The 15,505-nt window shown below is 34.6% G+C and overlaps 1 protein-coding gene across 1 annotated transcript in view; it reads right to left on the bottom strand.

Moving 5' to 3' along the window:
• The window catches only part of Tpr (translocated promoter region, nuclear basket protein), a 56,609-nt gene that overhangs the window by 13,974 nt on the left and 27,130 nt on the right, over positions 1-15,505 (bottom strand). The window contains exons 29-41 of the mRNA XM_042674324.1: positions 15,336-15,473; positions 14,876-15,007; positions 13,788-13,918; positions 11,977-12,187; positions 10,481-10,624; positions 9,800-9,998; positions 8,925-9,130; positions 8,669-8,730; positions 7,898-8,106; positions 5,245-5,517; positions 4,561-4,709; positions 3,335-3,418; positions 814-1,017 (exon numbers count right to left, since the gene is read on the bottom strand). Coding sequence (XP_042530258.1) covers positions 814-1,017; positions 3,335-3,418; positions 4,561-4,709; positions 5,245-5,517; positions 7,898-8,106; positions 8,669-8,730; positions 8,925-9,130; positions 9,800-9,998; positions 10,481-10,624; positions 11,977-12,187; positions 13,788-13,918; positions 14,876-15,007; positions 15,336-15,473 — 2,142 coding nt within the window. The remainder of the gene's footprint in view (positions 1-813; positions 1,018-3,334; positions 3,419-4,560; positions 4,710-5,244; positions 5,518-7,897; positions 8,107-8,668; positions 8,731-8,924; positions 9,131-9,799; positions 9,999-10,480; positions 10,625-11,976; positions 12,188-13,787; positions 13,919-14,875; positions 15,008-15,335; positions 15,474-15,505) is intronic.

Below are 15,505 nucleotides of genomic sequence, written 5' to 3' on the forward strand. Positions count from 1 at the left end.
GTTGTCCTGAGAGCATAATACGACTAGCTCAATGGCTAAATAGCGTAATTGCAATCTTCATAAAATTATACAATAAGGACTGATTTTGTCTGTTCACATGAGACTGCAAAGATGCTAGGCAGGTGACGAAAGTGTACTTCAATTCTATCCACAATTAAATCAACACACTCAAAGAACAACAAAATTATAACATATTAGGAATTTAAAAAAGATGTTGCTTTACTGATAAGAAAATTTCAAGAGAGACGCTGTCAATGTAGGATTAAATTCCAAAATAAAATACAATTTACCACAAAAAACATACTATTTAATGATGATACATCAATTACTTCTGAAATATAGGATTTCAAAAGAAAAAATACCTTGTTTCTACAGAAACAATATTGCTTATAACTGAGTTAACACAGACATTTATCAACAATTTAAGATTAAAATTGGGAATAAATTTCAAATGACTTAGTATTCATTAAAAAAAAAAAAACCCACAAAATTTAAACTGGTTTTTTCCATCATTGTCTCTAGGTACATTTTTATTATATAATTTAATTCCTGAGCTAATCAGCTAATCTAGTCTACTATATTAGACTAGAAATCAGATTTTACTGACATATATTAGTAATATCAAGATTTAATACTTTTATCTTATAGTTTAAAGCTACTTAGCCAGGTTGTATACATTCTTGTAATCCCAGCATTCAGGAAGCCAGCTTGAGCTGTACAATATGACAAGTATATGCCCAAGGCCCTGGGTTTGATCTCCCACAATGCAAAACAAGTTTTAAAAATACCAGATCATTTCAAAGCCAAGTTCACCTCATGTTCACCATCATTTTCATCTTCATCATCATCTTCATCATCACTGTCAATTACAATGACATCATCTCCTTTGCCTTGTCCATCCTGAGATGAAGTAGTTGTCGTCTGCTGATCTGACTGAAGTGGTCCAAGATCTATTTGTAGAGATTGAGATGTTTCTTCACTGTCTTCCATAGGTGTATAATCTCCCTGGGTGACTCCCTTTAAACATTAAATTTAAAATATCAAATATACTTAAAACTATTAGTGAGCTATCACTTTCAAAGTAAAGCTTAAAAAATATTTATGGATTAGCATTATTTTATTCTTGAAATTATAGTTCAAAAGCAGAATCAATGTGAAATATATCATAAACATTTGACTTTCTTTACTATCTTCTAGTAGAACATACTATGAATCTTATTGGGAAATGCTCTGATAAGAAAAGATTTATACAAATATGTATATATTCATAACTACTGTATTGCCTTGTAGATATAGGTGATGAGAAATGTAAGCTACAAATGAAATCCTAGTCTTTTTAGCAGCCACTTCATAAATGAGGGAAGCAATGAAATTAATTTGAACACACTTAATGAATATACCCAAAATATTAAACACAACTGATATTGATAGAACATTGTACCCCTTTATAAATATGGAAAAGGCTTTCTTTTTTTTTCCTGTCAGTACTGAGGTTTGAACTTTGAGTATCATGCTTGCTGGGTATTTGCTCTATCACTTAAGCAGCTGGCTTTAGCTAGCTCTTTCTTTGTTAGTTTTTCTCAGACAGGGCAGCATTTTGTCTTGTCTGAACTTGGACTGTGCTCTTCTTATCTCTGCCTCTGAGATGTTGGGATTACAGGCATGCCACTGTGCCTAGCAATAAGCTTATAAGTTTTAAAGAATGAAATACTTCTCAGAATTTCATATGAAAAATGGGCAGGACAGTAATTGTACCTATTGTTAGGTAGGATTCACGTCAGTAATAAAGGAATATAAATATAAGCACATTGTGTAGCACATAAAGTACTCATTCAATTTCTGATATAGACTAGGAACATTCTACAGATAATGAAGCATAATGAAAAGTGACATAATGACCCCAAAGGATGCTCAATAGGTAAGTGTCTCTCCAAATATTTCCAGATCCAAAGAACTCTAAGTTCTGAAACAATGTCCTAAGTTTTTTGTATGAGACACACAACTTCCATCAAACATTAAAATAACTATTTGCTCAGTTATTTCCACAATTCTATTTTGTTACTGAAATATGCTGTTTAACTTAAGTTCTGTTACTTGCTATTAAAGATGGATTTTGGCTTAAACATGCAATAGCATTTTTTTTCTTCCATATAAGCCAGCAAGTCTTTTGAACTAAGCCATAATGGGAATCAAAACAAGTCAAGGCATAATAAAAAAATTTTCCTAAAGTGATTTGCTCAGCTAAAGGAAAAAGCAACATACAATGGAAAGTTAAATGATACTTTTGAGTCAAACATAATCTCAAGAAAAAACTTTCCTTGAGAAAATTTGGGCATAACTTAACCAAATCTGGCAATTAACCAGAAACCCATGTCTTATTTCAAATAACTTTTCTATCCTTTAGACATACTTCTTAGTTAGGTGTTTTTGGAAAACTAATGCATCTCAAAAGCTAAAATCTGCTTGTAATCTGTGACTGCTTCTAAGCAATTTACATAGTTAAAATCACAACGAAAAGATCATGAACGTTATCCAGACAGAAAGTACTTTTTCAAGCTGAAGAGGACACCTCAGAACTACACTGGCTGGGTTCAAATCCCAGCTCCAATGCTGTGTTAACCTAGCTCCATTACTTATTTGGGTATTAGTTTTTTCACCTATATAGCTATTATGTTTATTCAAAGTTACCCAGTATACTTCTTAGAACACTTGGACATTACAAAGTTAGTTAACTTTTGCATTCTCATCAGGGGCAAAAGAATGAGAATAGTAATACTGTAAGGTTAAGAGGCAGACACTGTTTTAGGAACTCTATAATGTCTTTAAGTGTTATAGAGCTCTAACAGTAAAGCAATTATAGAGTTAATAACAAGCTTACAGTTAGTCATACAGCTTTTAAGTTGGGAAGCTAAGACGGGAACCCCATGCTTTACATTCTCTTTCCCTTTGTCAAATTGTTCTGCAGAAGCCTCAATGAGAATCAAAATGTAAGTGTACAAATAGAGTGTATCTTATGAATTATGTTAATGCTGAATGGGAAACAAAGAAAGACCATGAAATGTGGCATTATGGTCCAGTAAGACTCCCCTAGCATTCCTGTTCTTTGAAATAGTTTTAAAATAGTGGCTGTTTATTCATAACTCATCAATTTGAAGGATCTTGGCTATATATGAAAACATTCTTTAATATGAATTTGGAGCATAGTACATACACAGAAAGAAAAGCAGAAAGAGTACTGGTTAATTCCAGTAATATTTTATTGAATATAAAGACATTTTTAAAAGTTTAATTGTTTCAATTTGTCACAACAATAGATTACTTTGTTTTTACTTACTTCTCCAATGGAATCTTGAGAATCCTGGTTGTATACTTGAGTCTCTACCTCTCCATCAGTACTTTCTTCTGCCATAACTTCTTCCTGAATCATGATATACAATTTACCAATCATTTTAATATTAGTCACCTGTTCTGCTAATTCTTAATTTTCTTTTGTCGGTCATGGAGCTTGAACTCTGGGCCTGAATGCTGTTCCTCAGCTCTTCAGCTCAAGGCTAGTACTCTACCACTTGAGCCACTGTACCACTTCCGGTTTCTGAGTAGTTTATTGGAGATAAAGAGTCTCACGGACTTTCCTGCCTGGGTTGGCTTTGAATCACTATCCTCAGATCTCAGCCTCCTGAGTAGAATTACAGGCGTGAGCCATCGGCACCTGGCCCAATTCTTAATTGTTAATAAACCCTCAAAATCTGCAATTTTGTGAAGCTATGTTAGAAATGTTTTTTATTTATAAAATATAACCACTTTTTCAAGATATTTGACTTATGAGTGGTAATTAACAAAGGGAAACAAAATTTGATATAAAAAGTCCTAACAAAAAGAACAAATTTTGGCTAGTCATTTTTCTTTCTTTCTTTTTTTTTTTGTGGTACTCAGGTTTGAAATTAGGATTTCATGCTTATTAGTCAAGTACTCTACCACTTGAGACATGTCCCCAGCCCCTCTGTTTGAATTATTTTTTATGATTTTGCCTGGGTTGGCCTCAGATGATAATTCTATCTATTCTTCTTGTATAGCTGGAATTATAGGTGTGAGTCATGACATCTGTCTTATTCTTTGAAACAGGGTCCCATTAACACCTCCTGCCTCTCTCCCCAACCCAAGGCTGGCCTCGAACTGAGATCGTTTTTATTTCTGTCTAGGATTGTTGTGCACTCCTAATTTATCTTAACCTTAAATAAAAAGTAGATTAAGAGTGCAAAATGTCAACAAGAATATAAATTTCTTTATTCTTGAAATTAAAAAAAAGCCTTTGAAATGGAATTCAATTTACATTTTTTGTGTTTTTTTCTTTTTAACTGACTGGTAATAGATTTAGTCAAAGAATATAGAATACCTCTGGCAACAGTAACAGTAGCAGGCCAATTAGTTAAAAAAAAACTATTTCAATGTGAGTTTTTCATATTATATATTATGACCACAAAAGGTTAATTTTTTCATCTATTAGAATATTTTTAACTTTATTGATAAGGGTAAAAGTAAATAAAAGAATTTCATACCCACCTCAGTTCCTACAGGTGCAACTGTTTTCAATTTCTTTGAAAGAGGCATTTCTACTGTGTCATCAGAGACCTGGTCTGATGCTTCTATGGTGCTATCTTCTTCCTCTTCACGGGTACGCTTGGGCACAGAGGAACTTGGGGTAGCTGAAACTTTGAAATTATGTAGTTTAAGTCTCAAATTACACGATAAGAATAAATCCACATACAGTATTTACACTGCATGAACAAGAATATAAACATTCAGGTCTTGTATCAATGCCTATCAACATAACTGGTTCGGGCTAATGTATGAATAAACAAATGGCAACTTAAGCTTCAACTTACTAATGCTAATCTAACTTGCTAATAAAGTCAGCCAACTTTTTAGCTATATCTGATTTACTGATTGTACTGATACTCAACTATTTATAAAGTTTATATAAGACTTTTTTTATAATCCAGAACTTCTTAAGTGAAACACTGCCCAAGATCTATCTATTAAGTTACATATAAGGTTTGGGTTTGTTTCTTTTACTTAATAATAAAAACAATGGGCCAATTATAAACATGAGATGTTAGGAATATAGTCGTTCCTTATCCTATCAGGTAAAAACAAGTATTTACAAGAACACTCAGGATATGTGCTGAGTCTAAGAAATTAAGATCCATGGGTCTGCTCTAACTTAATTCAAAAATTAAAACTTACCAGTGCCAAATACTGCTGTGGAAGTAGAAGGCCGCTCAACAGGTGAACTCTGAACAACCTCAACTACGTTTGGGGATAGTTCTTGGTTTACAGGCTCAATCTGAGCATGACTCTGTTGAGTAGGTTGCACAAAAGCTGTTGCCTGTGTTTGTTGCTGAACAGTTAAAATGGGCTGAGAAATGGAAGGCTGGACATTAGGACTAGTTGAACGAACAGATCCACTTGTACTTCCAAAAACTGGAACATGGTCCACAGGCCCCTCTGACTGCATAGCTAAAAAACAGTAACAATAGTATTTAATGTAAGCAAGCAATCCAGTCTTACCAGAGCTGGACTTACCTTTGTCTATTCTACGGCATATTCACATTTTTGTGTTTCTATGTAAATACTACGCAGGAACACTGGCTAAGTGAAGAGGTATTATGTACTTTTGTGTTACTTATGTGATGATAAAATAGCATGCAGTAATTTGTAGGCAAAATAAATAAGTATCTAGATTCTTCAACCATTCTGGAAAGCAGTATGGCATTCCCTCAGAAGACTCAACATAGAGCCCCTCTATGAATCAGCAATCCCACTCCTGGACATTTACCCAGATGACCACAAACAAGTCCACACTAAAACTTCTACCACAACCATGCTCACTGCAGTATTATTTACCAAAGCTAAGATATGGTAGTAATCCAGATGTCCTCAATAGATGAATGGATCAAGAAAATGTGGTATATATTCAAAATGGAATTCTATGCTTCCATTAGAAAAAATGACTTTGCCCCATTCGTAAGGAAATGTAAAGACTTGGAAAAAATTATATTAAGTGAAGTAAGCCAGACGCAAAGAAACACAGGCTGCATCATTTCCCTCATCTGTAATAACTAGAATATGTCTAGGATATTCTTAGCAGAGGATCACAATGGCTCAATACCTATGTGCATATGACCATATAAAATGATGCTTAACAAAATGAACTCTTCAGAAATGGATACATGAGATTTTATTAGTGTACTATTTACAGTTATTTCCTTTTTCCTTTTTTTCCCTCTTTGGTTTATTTCCTGTTGACACTGTTTTTGATTTCCAAACCCACTGACTTGTATATAAGTTTATCTGATTTGGGGATGGGAAGGGAAATCACAAAGAGTGGGACAAAGGATGAACCAATGCAATGGTGATACTCACTAGACATTATATTGGAAATGAACTTTATAACATGTGGGAGAGGGGAGTTGGAGTGTAAGGGGGAGAAAATGAGGGAGGAGGTAACACTGTTAAAAAAAATGTACTCATTATCTCATGTAACTTTAACCCTTCTGTACATTACTTTACAATAAGATTAAAAAAACGGTTTTTCTATCTATTGTTCCATTTAAATTAAAACCAAACAAACTGAAAGAAATTTAGGAGCTCAAAGTCAAATTGGGTATTTTTCATTAAGTATCATTTTGTTTTAATACTTTAACACAAATACGTTTGGAGTGAGAGATATACAGTTTAGGGTAGAGTGTTGGCCTAGCATACGCAAGGTGCTGGGTTTCATCCCTAGCAATAGGCGAATAAATAAAAAATGAACAAACAAAAACCCCAGAACAAAAAAACCAAGACCCCCAAAAATATAAAACATTTAATGTGCAATCAAGTAAATATAGCTAAAATATTTTGTATTTTCATGGCATTTATATTATATACTTCAAAGCACTTGTAATATTTTCTGAATTCTAACAGAATTTCTTACAGAAATACATATCTTGCAAACTTACTAGACATGTTTTGGGATTGTGAATAAAGATGAATAAAAATAGACTCATGAACCTGAGGAAGTCAATCTAGGAAAGTAAAAGTGGTATTTATAAAATTCTATAAACTGGGCTAGGAATGTGGCTTAGTGGTAGAGTGTTCGCCTAGCATGCATGAAGCCCTGGGCTCAATTCCTCAGTACCACATACACAGAAAAAACCCGAAGTGGCTCTGTGGCTCAAGTGGTAGAGCAGTAGCCTTGAGAAAAAAGAAGCTCAAGGACAGTGTCCAGTCCTTGAGTTCAAGGCCCAAACCTGGAAAAAAAAAATCTGTAAGCTATAAAGTTTATAAGTTTAAAGAGAAGAAAATGAGTTCAGATAATTTCAATAAAAATGTGTTAATCACTATTTTTTTCCTATTATATTCTTTAGCCATCAGAAGTGAATATTTTAGTTTTATAAAAGCATACCATGTATTTATAGAGATGTATTTTCCCTCTTCTTTAGCTTAAAAAGAAAGTAGAAGAGAGGAGGAAATATGTTGAATTGTTAAACATCGTGATCAAGTATGGTAGTAGATGCTTATACTCTTAGCTATTCAGGATGCTAAGGCAGAAAGTTGGAGTTGGAACTCAGGTGAATTAGCAGGACTGTCTTGTAATATTTAAAAAGGGAGAGGTTGGGAACATAGCTCAGTGGTATAAAGGCTTGACTAGCACACAGGAGGCTGAATTTGTTCCTTAATAATGGCAAAAGTGAAAGGAAATAAGTGTAAGTATCTTGAAAGGTATATATTCCAAAATATTAACTTTCACTATGATAACTGGCTTTAAATGCTTTATCCTACACGATTCTGTCATCTTCTCAAAATAAATCTGAGTAAATGGCCAGGCCAAATAGATTTATGATCCTTTACTAACCTTCTTGTGATTCTACTTGTGTTGTGGGCATCACCGTTGCTGTTGGGGTAGTTGTTGGATTGGTGACTGTTGCAGGTGTGACCATTGGTCGGATACTGGCCCTGGGTGTTGACTTATTCCCAGGCATAGCTGCAGCTGTCACTTTACTTGGAGTAGAAACAACAGGAGTTGGCTTGATATTGGCTGTTGGTGGGTCTGATGTGCTGGCTCTTGCAGAGGGGAAAATAAAGGAATAAGGTATTCATAGAATTTATTATAAATATTTCTTATAAGATTTACATACTATATAAAAAACAGGTACATAATTTCCTAAAGTGCGTGTTTAGCAATTATGGACTAAATATGGTTCAGACCTTATTATTTTTTCTATCGCTGTTTTGTATACATTTGGGAGATTATTATTTTTTAAAAGAGTGTAGAGTGATACTTTTCATTTACCATTTCAAAACTCTTACTAAAAAGGTTTTCAATTTGAGTAAAAACTGCAGATAATGTCTGAAAGTAGGCAATGTGGATGGAAATACATCCTAGTGTAGAATGGCTGAATCTGTTAAACTCAGACTTCTATACTTATATTTTATAATATTACAAAGTCAGTAGTAGTGTGTCTTTGAAACCAGTCATTGACTAAAAGATGAAGAGACAATTTTGCAGATATATCTCTTTAGTATATATTCAAAAAATACTGATTTGCTCCCCCCGCACCAAGATAACTAGGTCTTCCCTAAACTTTAGTTAAGAAAAGAAGATTATGAAACAATCAAAACTCACATTCCTCTTTCACCAGAAGCTTGAGTAGTTTTCAATGTAATCTGTCGCTGCTGTTCTGGGACCTATAAAGAGAAAGCTAGTGAGTTTTGTTCTTATTCCACTCAAGATTTCATTAAACAGAACCAAATATTTTACTCTTGTCAATTTTCTGTATTCTGGAATTATTTTAGTCAAAATTTATTCTGATGCTGGCTCCTAAATTGCCAGACACTTTAATTGAAAAGAATCTGTCATTCAAGCAGAATTAGCTAATCACCTTACTAGTAGGTTCTTGAGGCTCATCTCTCTGCTCTAAGTGTCTCTCTTGATGCTCCCTGAGTTCTCTTTCCAATCGACTGATTCGACCTTCATATTGGGACTTAAGAGCCGTCATACGAACATCAAGTTCATCTTTCTGCTGATCTAATGCTCCATTTCTTTGCTTAAGCTCCTCATTTTCTTTGGTTAGCTGGTCTTTTATACCTAAAAAGTAACCATGTGATACTATTATCGTCAAACATCAGAAATGTTTATATACTTCATTCCGAAGCTATACTTTAGCATGCTGATATACTATACACCTCAGTGAGCAAAGTTCTAAGATTATCCATGTTTAGCTTATTACTCTAATGTAAAATGTATTTCAGCATAAAAATCTTGAACTTCTAGATAGCACAAAAAGTTAAGCAAAGCTGAATGACTAAGGTCATGGAACCCTGCAATATTAGGCGTTTCAAGGATATTGCTTAATACTCTGCTGGAAAGTTCAGGACTCCACAACCCCCAAGTGGAACACAAAAAAAAATCGTTGGACTGGTAAGATATAACACTGTCTAGTTTATAGAAGGTTGTCTAAGCAGCACGGTTCAGACTTACGAGATCTGTCATAAAGCTGGAGAGGGTACAGATTAAGTAGAAAATTTGTAGTACCATGTATTGTTTGATTATTTGACAGCATAAAGACATCATAAATTTATCAGACATATTCACTGTTTGAACAAAATTACTCTATGATGTGTCCAATATATAAGCCTAACAGAACACATACACAAGGTCACTTGTTTACTTTTCTTTCTTCTTTTAATTTTAAGCCTAAATCACACTATCAATTTTCAGTACCTTGTTCAAATATTAACCCATACAGAAACTTACTAGCTAAATGTGCAATTTTTGATTTTGCTGCTACAATAGCCTTTCTAGTTTTTTCTTCCTTTTCAGTTATCTGATGTCGGAGTTGTTCCTCCTGTGTGGTTCTATCTTGAAGGTCCTGACGGAGTCGTGAAAGTTCAGATTGAAGTTGCACAGTTTGTTCCTGTAGATTTCTTCCTTCTGTCTCTTTTTCAGACAATGTCTTTCAAAGGAAAAATAGGATACATCATTTAAGTCAGTATAAACTATAGGTCAAGAGGGGTAAACATACAGCCCAGAGACTACATAAGGCCTATGAAATCATGTTTCTTGTCAGCTGCCTCTACTAATAATTCTGTGTGGCCCAATGATACTATACATAGACAAATGACCCCGGTCGAAAAAGTTTTCTCACTCTTGCTATAGATTTACAATGTATTACTTGTTACTTTGATTTCTTTCCATTAACTGTAAGTGAGGATTTGAAAATGGCGATCAAATCAATTAAGTGGAAGTGACACTTGAAATTTAGCTATTCATTATATACATGGATCCATTCAAAGTAAAAAGATATGTACAAATATATACATGGATATATACAAACATCCACACACTTATATGTGTTTCAGTGAGAACTCAAATTTCTTGGGGGTATAAAGGAAAATAAGAATTAGGGAATACACTTTTTATTGTTTTCACTCCTACCTTTTGCAGATTCTCTAATTGATTCTCGAGAGATTTTGTCTTTGATTCAGCTTGGCTGAGATTATCTTTGAGCTCTTGCATTTCCTGAACTGAGACATGCTGGTCCTGATGGTCTCCAGATGACTGAGCCGAAGACTCCATGACCTCAGAGTAAATTATAGTAATATACTTATTGTTTTTACATACAAGTGAATATTAGACTGCAAGCTAAATGATGATGCATTGCAGAATTGCTATAATAATCTTTTATCAATAATGAAATCAAGTATAAAAGATTACATAAGAATATATGGTTTTCGTTGGTCAACATTTCTGGGTAAAGCAAAGCATATTAAAAGTGGTGGCATACTAAAGGTGGCTTGGCACAGGTGGCTTAAACCTATATTCTAACTACTTAGAATTACTGAGTAGCTGAGACTGGAAGTCAGCTTGTAGAGAAAAGTCCAAGACTACATTTTCAAAGTAACCAGTAAAAAGCTCAGCTAGGAAGTGGCACTGTGGTTCAAGTGGTAGAGCTCTAGCCTTGAGCTGAAGAGCTCAAGGACGGCGCCCAGGCCCAGAGTTTAAGCCCCACAACTGACCAAAAAAAAAAAAAAAAAAAGAAAAAAGCTGAGTTAAAGGTACATTGCTCATATAGTAGAGAACAGCTGGGAACAACTAAAATGAATGGATGCAAGATGGTCAGTTCACACCCAAGTACCACTAAAAAAATTAAGAAATAAAAAAATTTGGTCTGGAGTCATGGCGTAAGTGGCAGAGTGCCAGCCATTAACAAGAAAGCTGAATAAGCATGCAAGGATGCCAGTTCAAACCCTGGCACTGTCACAAATAGAAAACATGCAGAGAAATTGCTAAAGATTATACAAAGCCTGGTTAATCATAAAAACTATAGTTTTTTGATATATGAAATTTGGATATATAAAATTTGCAAAGAATTAAAATAGCAACTAAATTGCCAAGAATTTACTAAAACAAACTTGTGAGTTTATAATACATTTTCTAGTCATGTGAAAGTTAATGTTATAAGACTGCAGATTACTATAGGCTAAAGTTTGAGCTTAGGACATAAAAATGAACAATATTCAAACTTATAAAGATTTCAGAAATATTCACCCTTATATATGTATCTCTATATGTATTTTTTTTTATTTTTAAATTTTTTTGGGTCCGGTCGTGGGGCCTGAACTCTGGGCCTGGGCGCTATCCCTCAGCTCTTCAGCTCAAGGCTAGTGCTCTACCACTTGAGCCACAGCGCCACTTCTGGCTTTTTTCTTTTTGCTTATGTGGTGCTGAGGAATCGAACCCAGGGCCTCAGGCATGCAAGGCAAGCGCTCTACCACTGAGCCACCTTCCCAGCCCCTGGCTTATTTTTTTTTGCTTATGTGGTGCTGAAGAATTGAACCCAGGGCCTCAAGCATATAAGGTAAGTGCTCTATCACTGAGCCACCTTCCCAGCCAATGTATGTGCATTTTTAAAAGAAGAGTTCATCAACTACCTTATCCTGTTGTGCTTTGAGTTCTTCATACTGAGTCTTGTATCTGCGTCCAATTTTCTTGACTTGAGTGATAGTTTTGGCCTTTTCCTGGATTTCAATTATTTTGGAATCTAAATCCTTCTGAATGGCTTCCTTTTCAGTTTTTACTTTATTTAAATCTTCCTTAAGACTCTGTATTAAGTTCTGGTTGTTAGTCAAAGATGCATTTGATCTTCAAAAAACACAGGAAAGGTATCTTAAAAAGACTAAATATTTGAGACCAAATTTTAAAACAATTTAATATGGAAGTTTATCCTGTTATTTAATAATACCTTTTGAATTAAAAATCCCATTCCCACACATTATTTACCTTATGAATTTACAGCCCTCTACAAACACAAGCTTACATTATTCAGTGGACAAAAACTGAGCTACAAGTGTTTTATGTAACATACACAGTTTTATGAAGTAATCATATGATGATACCCAGATTTTAATTCAGATCAGCTGGAAAACAGAAACTATATTCTTTTTTCTATTCTATTAGGTGTGGTTAGTCTTTTGATATAAAATATAGTAAATATGTTAGACTTAGCAGGCCATATGGCCTTACGGGCATAACTAGTTTTGGAAAGGCAAAAAAAAACAGTCTTAATGTTTATGCTATACAAAAATAAGCTAAATTTCACCGGTGGGCTATATAGCTAGATAGTGTATCATAACTCACCTCAATCAGATGATTTGAATTAACAGTAGGGTTTAACAATCTATTCTGATAAACCTTAGGAAGTCAAGCCTGTTGAATCTTACTTTATTTAGCTTTGAGAAGCAACATCTCTCTTATTGAACAAGCCAGAGTACTATTATTAGTAAAGACAATGTATAATAAAAATTTAAAGCTGTAAGCATTACATAAAAGGGGACTACTAAAAAAAATTAGAAAAATAAAAATAAAAAGGGGACTACTACTAGGTATAGTGGTATATTCCTAAATCTCAGCCTCTCAGGAAGCTAAGGTAAGGTAGGAGGATCATGACTCATGACAAATTCAGGTGAAGTTAGTATAAGACCTTATGTGAAAAAAGTTAAAAGCAAAAATCTATGCAGTAAGCAGAAGGTCTTGAATTCAATACCCAATACTGTGGCAAAAATGGGAGGATTAGGATATCATGTGAATAAATGACACTAAAATTTAAAGGCAAAACAGGAATATTAGTTTTAATATTTAACATCTTTTTTTTTTTTTTTTTTGTCAGTTGTGGGTCTTAAAATATGGGCTTGGGTGCTGTCCCTCAGCTCTTCAGCTCAAGGTGAGCACTCTACCACTTGAGCTACAGCGCACTTCTGGTTTTTCTGAGTGGTTTATTGGAGAGAAGAGTTCCAGGGACTTTCCTGCCCAGGCTGGCTTTGAACCGTGATCTCAGATCTCAGCCTCCTGAGTAGCTAGGATTACAGGCTTAGGCAACCAGCACCCGGCCTTAACATCTTACCATTAAAGGAGGTATATTTATTTCATTCTAACTTCATTAAAAAAAAAAATCCTTCCTTTATAGATTCATAAATACAACCAACAGCAAAATTAAAAAACCTGTCGCAAAAATGTTTTTTCTAAAAAAATAGATTTAACTTCAAGTTTAGACAGTATAGAGAAAAATTCATTTAAGAAAGCATAATGGTGCCTACTACATTCCTCAGTAAAAGATAGAAAAGACACATGTAAGGGAGTAGGCATTTTCTCAACCAGGAAGCACTTGAAGAATCACATAAAAAAGTCAAAATGAACTTAAGACTTGTTTATTGTAAATGATTCAGGGCTTTTTTCCCCCATTTACCTTGCAATTTCAGCTTTAAGTCGCCCAAGTTCTTCAGTCAGCTGTTGGATACGCTTAGTATGAACTTCCTTTTCAGAAAGAAGCTTCCGATATTCTTCTGTATCTGGATCTTTCTGTTGATTTACTAGATGCTTCAATAGCAAAAGAGCACACTTAGTTTTTTAGGTTATCTGAAACGAACATGCTTTACAATTCAACTGCATCTAGATTTGGGCAGATTATATTTCCTTCTTGAACTGATCATTTGCATAATAAAACTGAGACTAAAAGGTCTTTAAAATTGTAAAACCTAATTTATTAAGTAAATAATATGGTCACAATTCTAGAGTACTGCCAAAGAAGCTGCTTTATACTTATTAGTTAATTTTTGTCATATGAACAATGGTCTTACATCCCCATTTACAATAGGAAGAACTGGCTCAGACTGGTTAGGTACTGTCACAAATCATATCTAAGAGTGTTTCAGCCTTCTGTGTGGACCTCCTAACTACACTATACTACACATTTTCATCTACCCATCCCTGAAGTCTCTAGTGAACAAATTTTCTTGAAGTTAGTAAAACTATATATAAATTCCTGTTTTCATGTCTAAAAGTATTTTATTTTTAGGTTGGTCGTGGGGCCTGAACTCTGGGCTTGGGTGCTGTCCCTGCACTCTTCAAGCGTTCTACCGCTTGAGCCACTGCACCACTTCCGGATTTCTAGTGGTTTTTATTGGAGATAAGAGTCTCACGTACTTTCCTGCCCGGGCTGGCTTTGAACCTCGGTTTTCAGATCTCAGCCTCCTAAGTAGCTAGGATTACAGGGATGAGCCACCGGCGCCCATCTAAAAGTATTTTAAAGTTAAAGTGAAAGCATATGCCTTTGTTATGAGAACTAAATAACTTTTAATGTACAATATGTACTTGAAACTTTTTTAAACAAATGAGTTACAATTTTTATATCTCATATGTTTAGGCCACATATTTGACTTCCATTGATAAATTGTAATTTTCACTGGTTCAAGTAATTTTCTTATCTCTAAACTTTACCCTATAATCTCAAAGCAAAGTGTTTCCATGTTTTTGAAGGGCTTTGACTTCATTTACCTGGTTACGTGCTTTCCAACGCTTGACATCCTCTTCTAATAACTTCTTCTCTGCCTGCAACATACCACTTTTCTCACTCAGTTCAGCATTTGCTTCTTGTAAGGGTAAAATATCTAATTCCAGCTTCCTCACCTGAAAAGTGTCAACACTTCTTTTTAACAACCAGTATAAAAAATATTTATAAATAAGAAAAACAGCAAGATAATGCTTTTTTTTTTTTTGGGGGGTCCGGTTGTGGGGCCTGAACTCTGGGCCTGGGCGCTGTCCCTCAGCTCTTCAGCTGAAGGCTAGCATTCTACCACTTGAGCCATAGCACCACTTCCGGCTTTTTTCTTTTTGCTTATGTGGTACTGAGAAATCAAACCCAGGGCCTCATGCATGCAAGGCAAGCGCTCTACCACTGAGCCATCTTCCCAGTCCCAGCAAGATAATTCTTAATACTCTTGATGAAGATAGAAACCTTTGCTTGCATCTGCTGTAGATCCTGTTCTAGCCTCTCCTTTTCTTCTCTGAGCATCTTATTGGTCTCTATAAGTACATTCATTGTTTCAGTTTTCTTCATTAATTCTTCCTGCTGAGCCATTGTTTTTGCAGTTACCTGTAGATTTCAAATAAATGAATATACCAGCA

This window comes from Dipodomys spectabilis, unplaced genomic scaffold (genome assembly GCF_019054845.1).
Source record: "Dipodomys spectabilis isolate Male_0828 unplaced genomic scaffold, ASM1905484v1 ptg000019l, whole genome shotgun sequence".
Lineage (NCBI taxonomy): Eukaryota > Metazoa > Chordata > Mammalia > Rodentia > Heteromyidae > Dipodomys > Dipodomys spectabilis.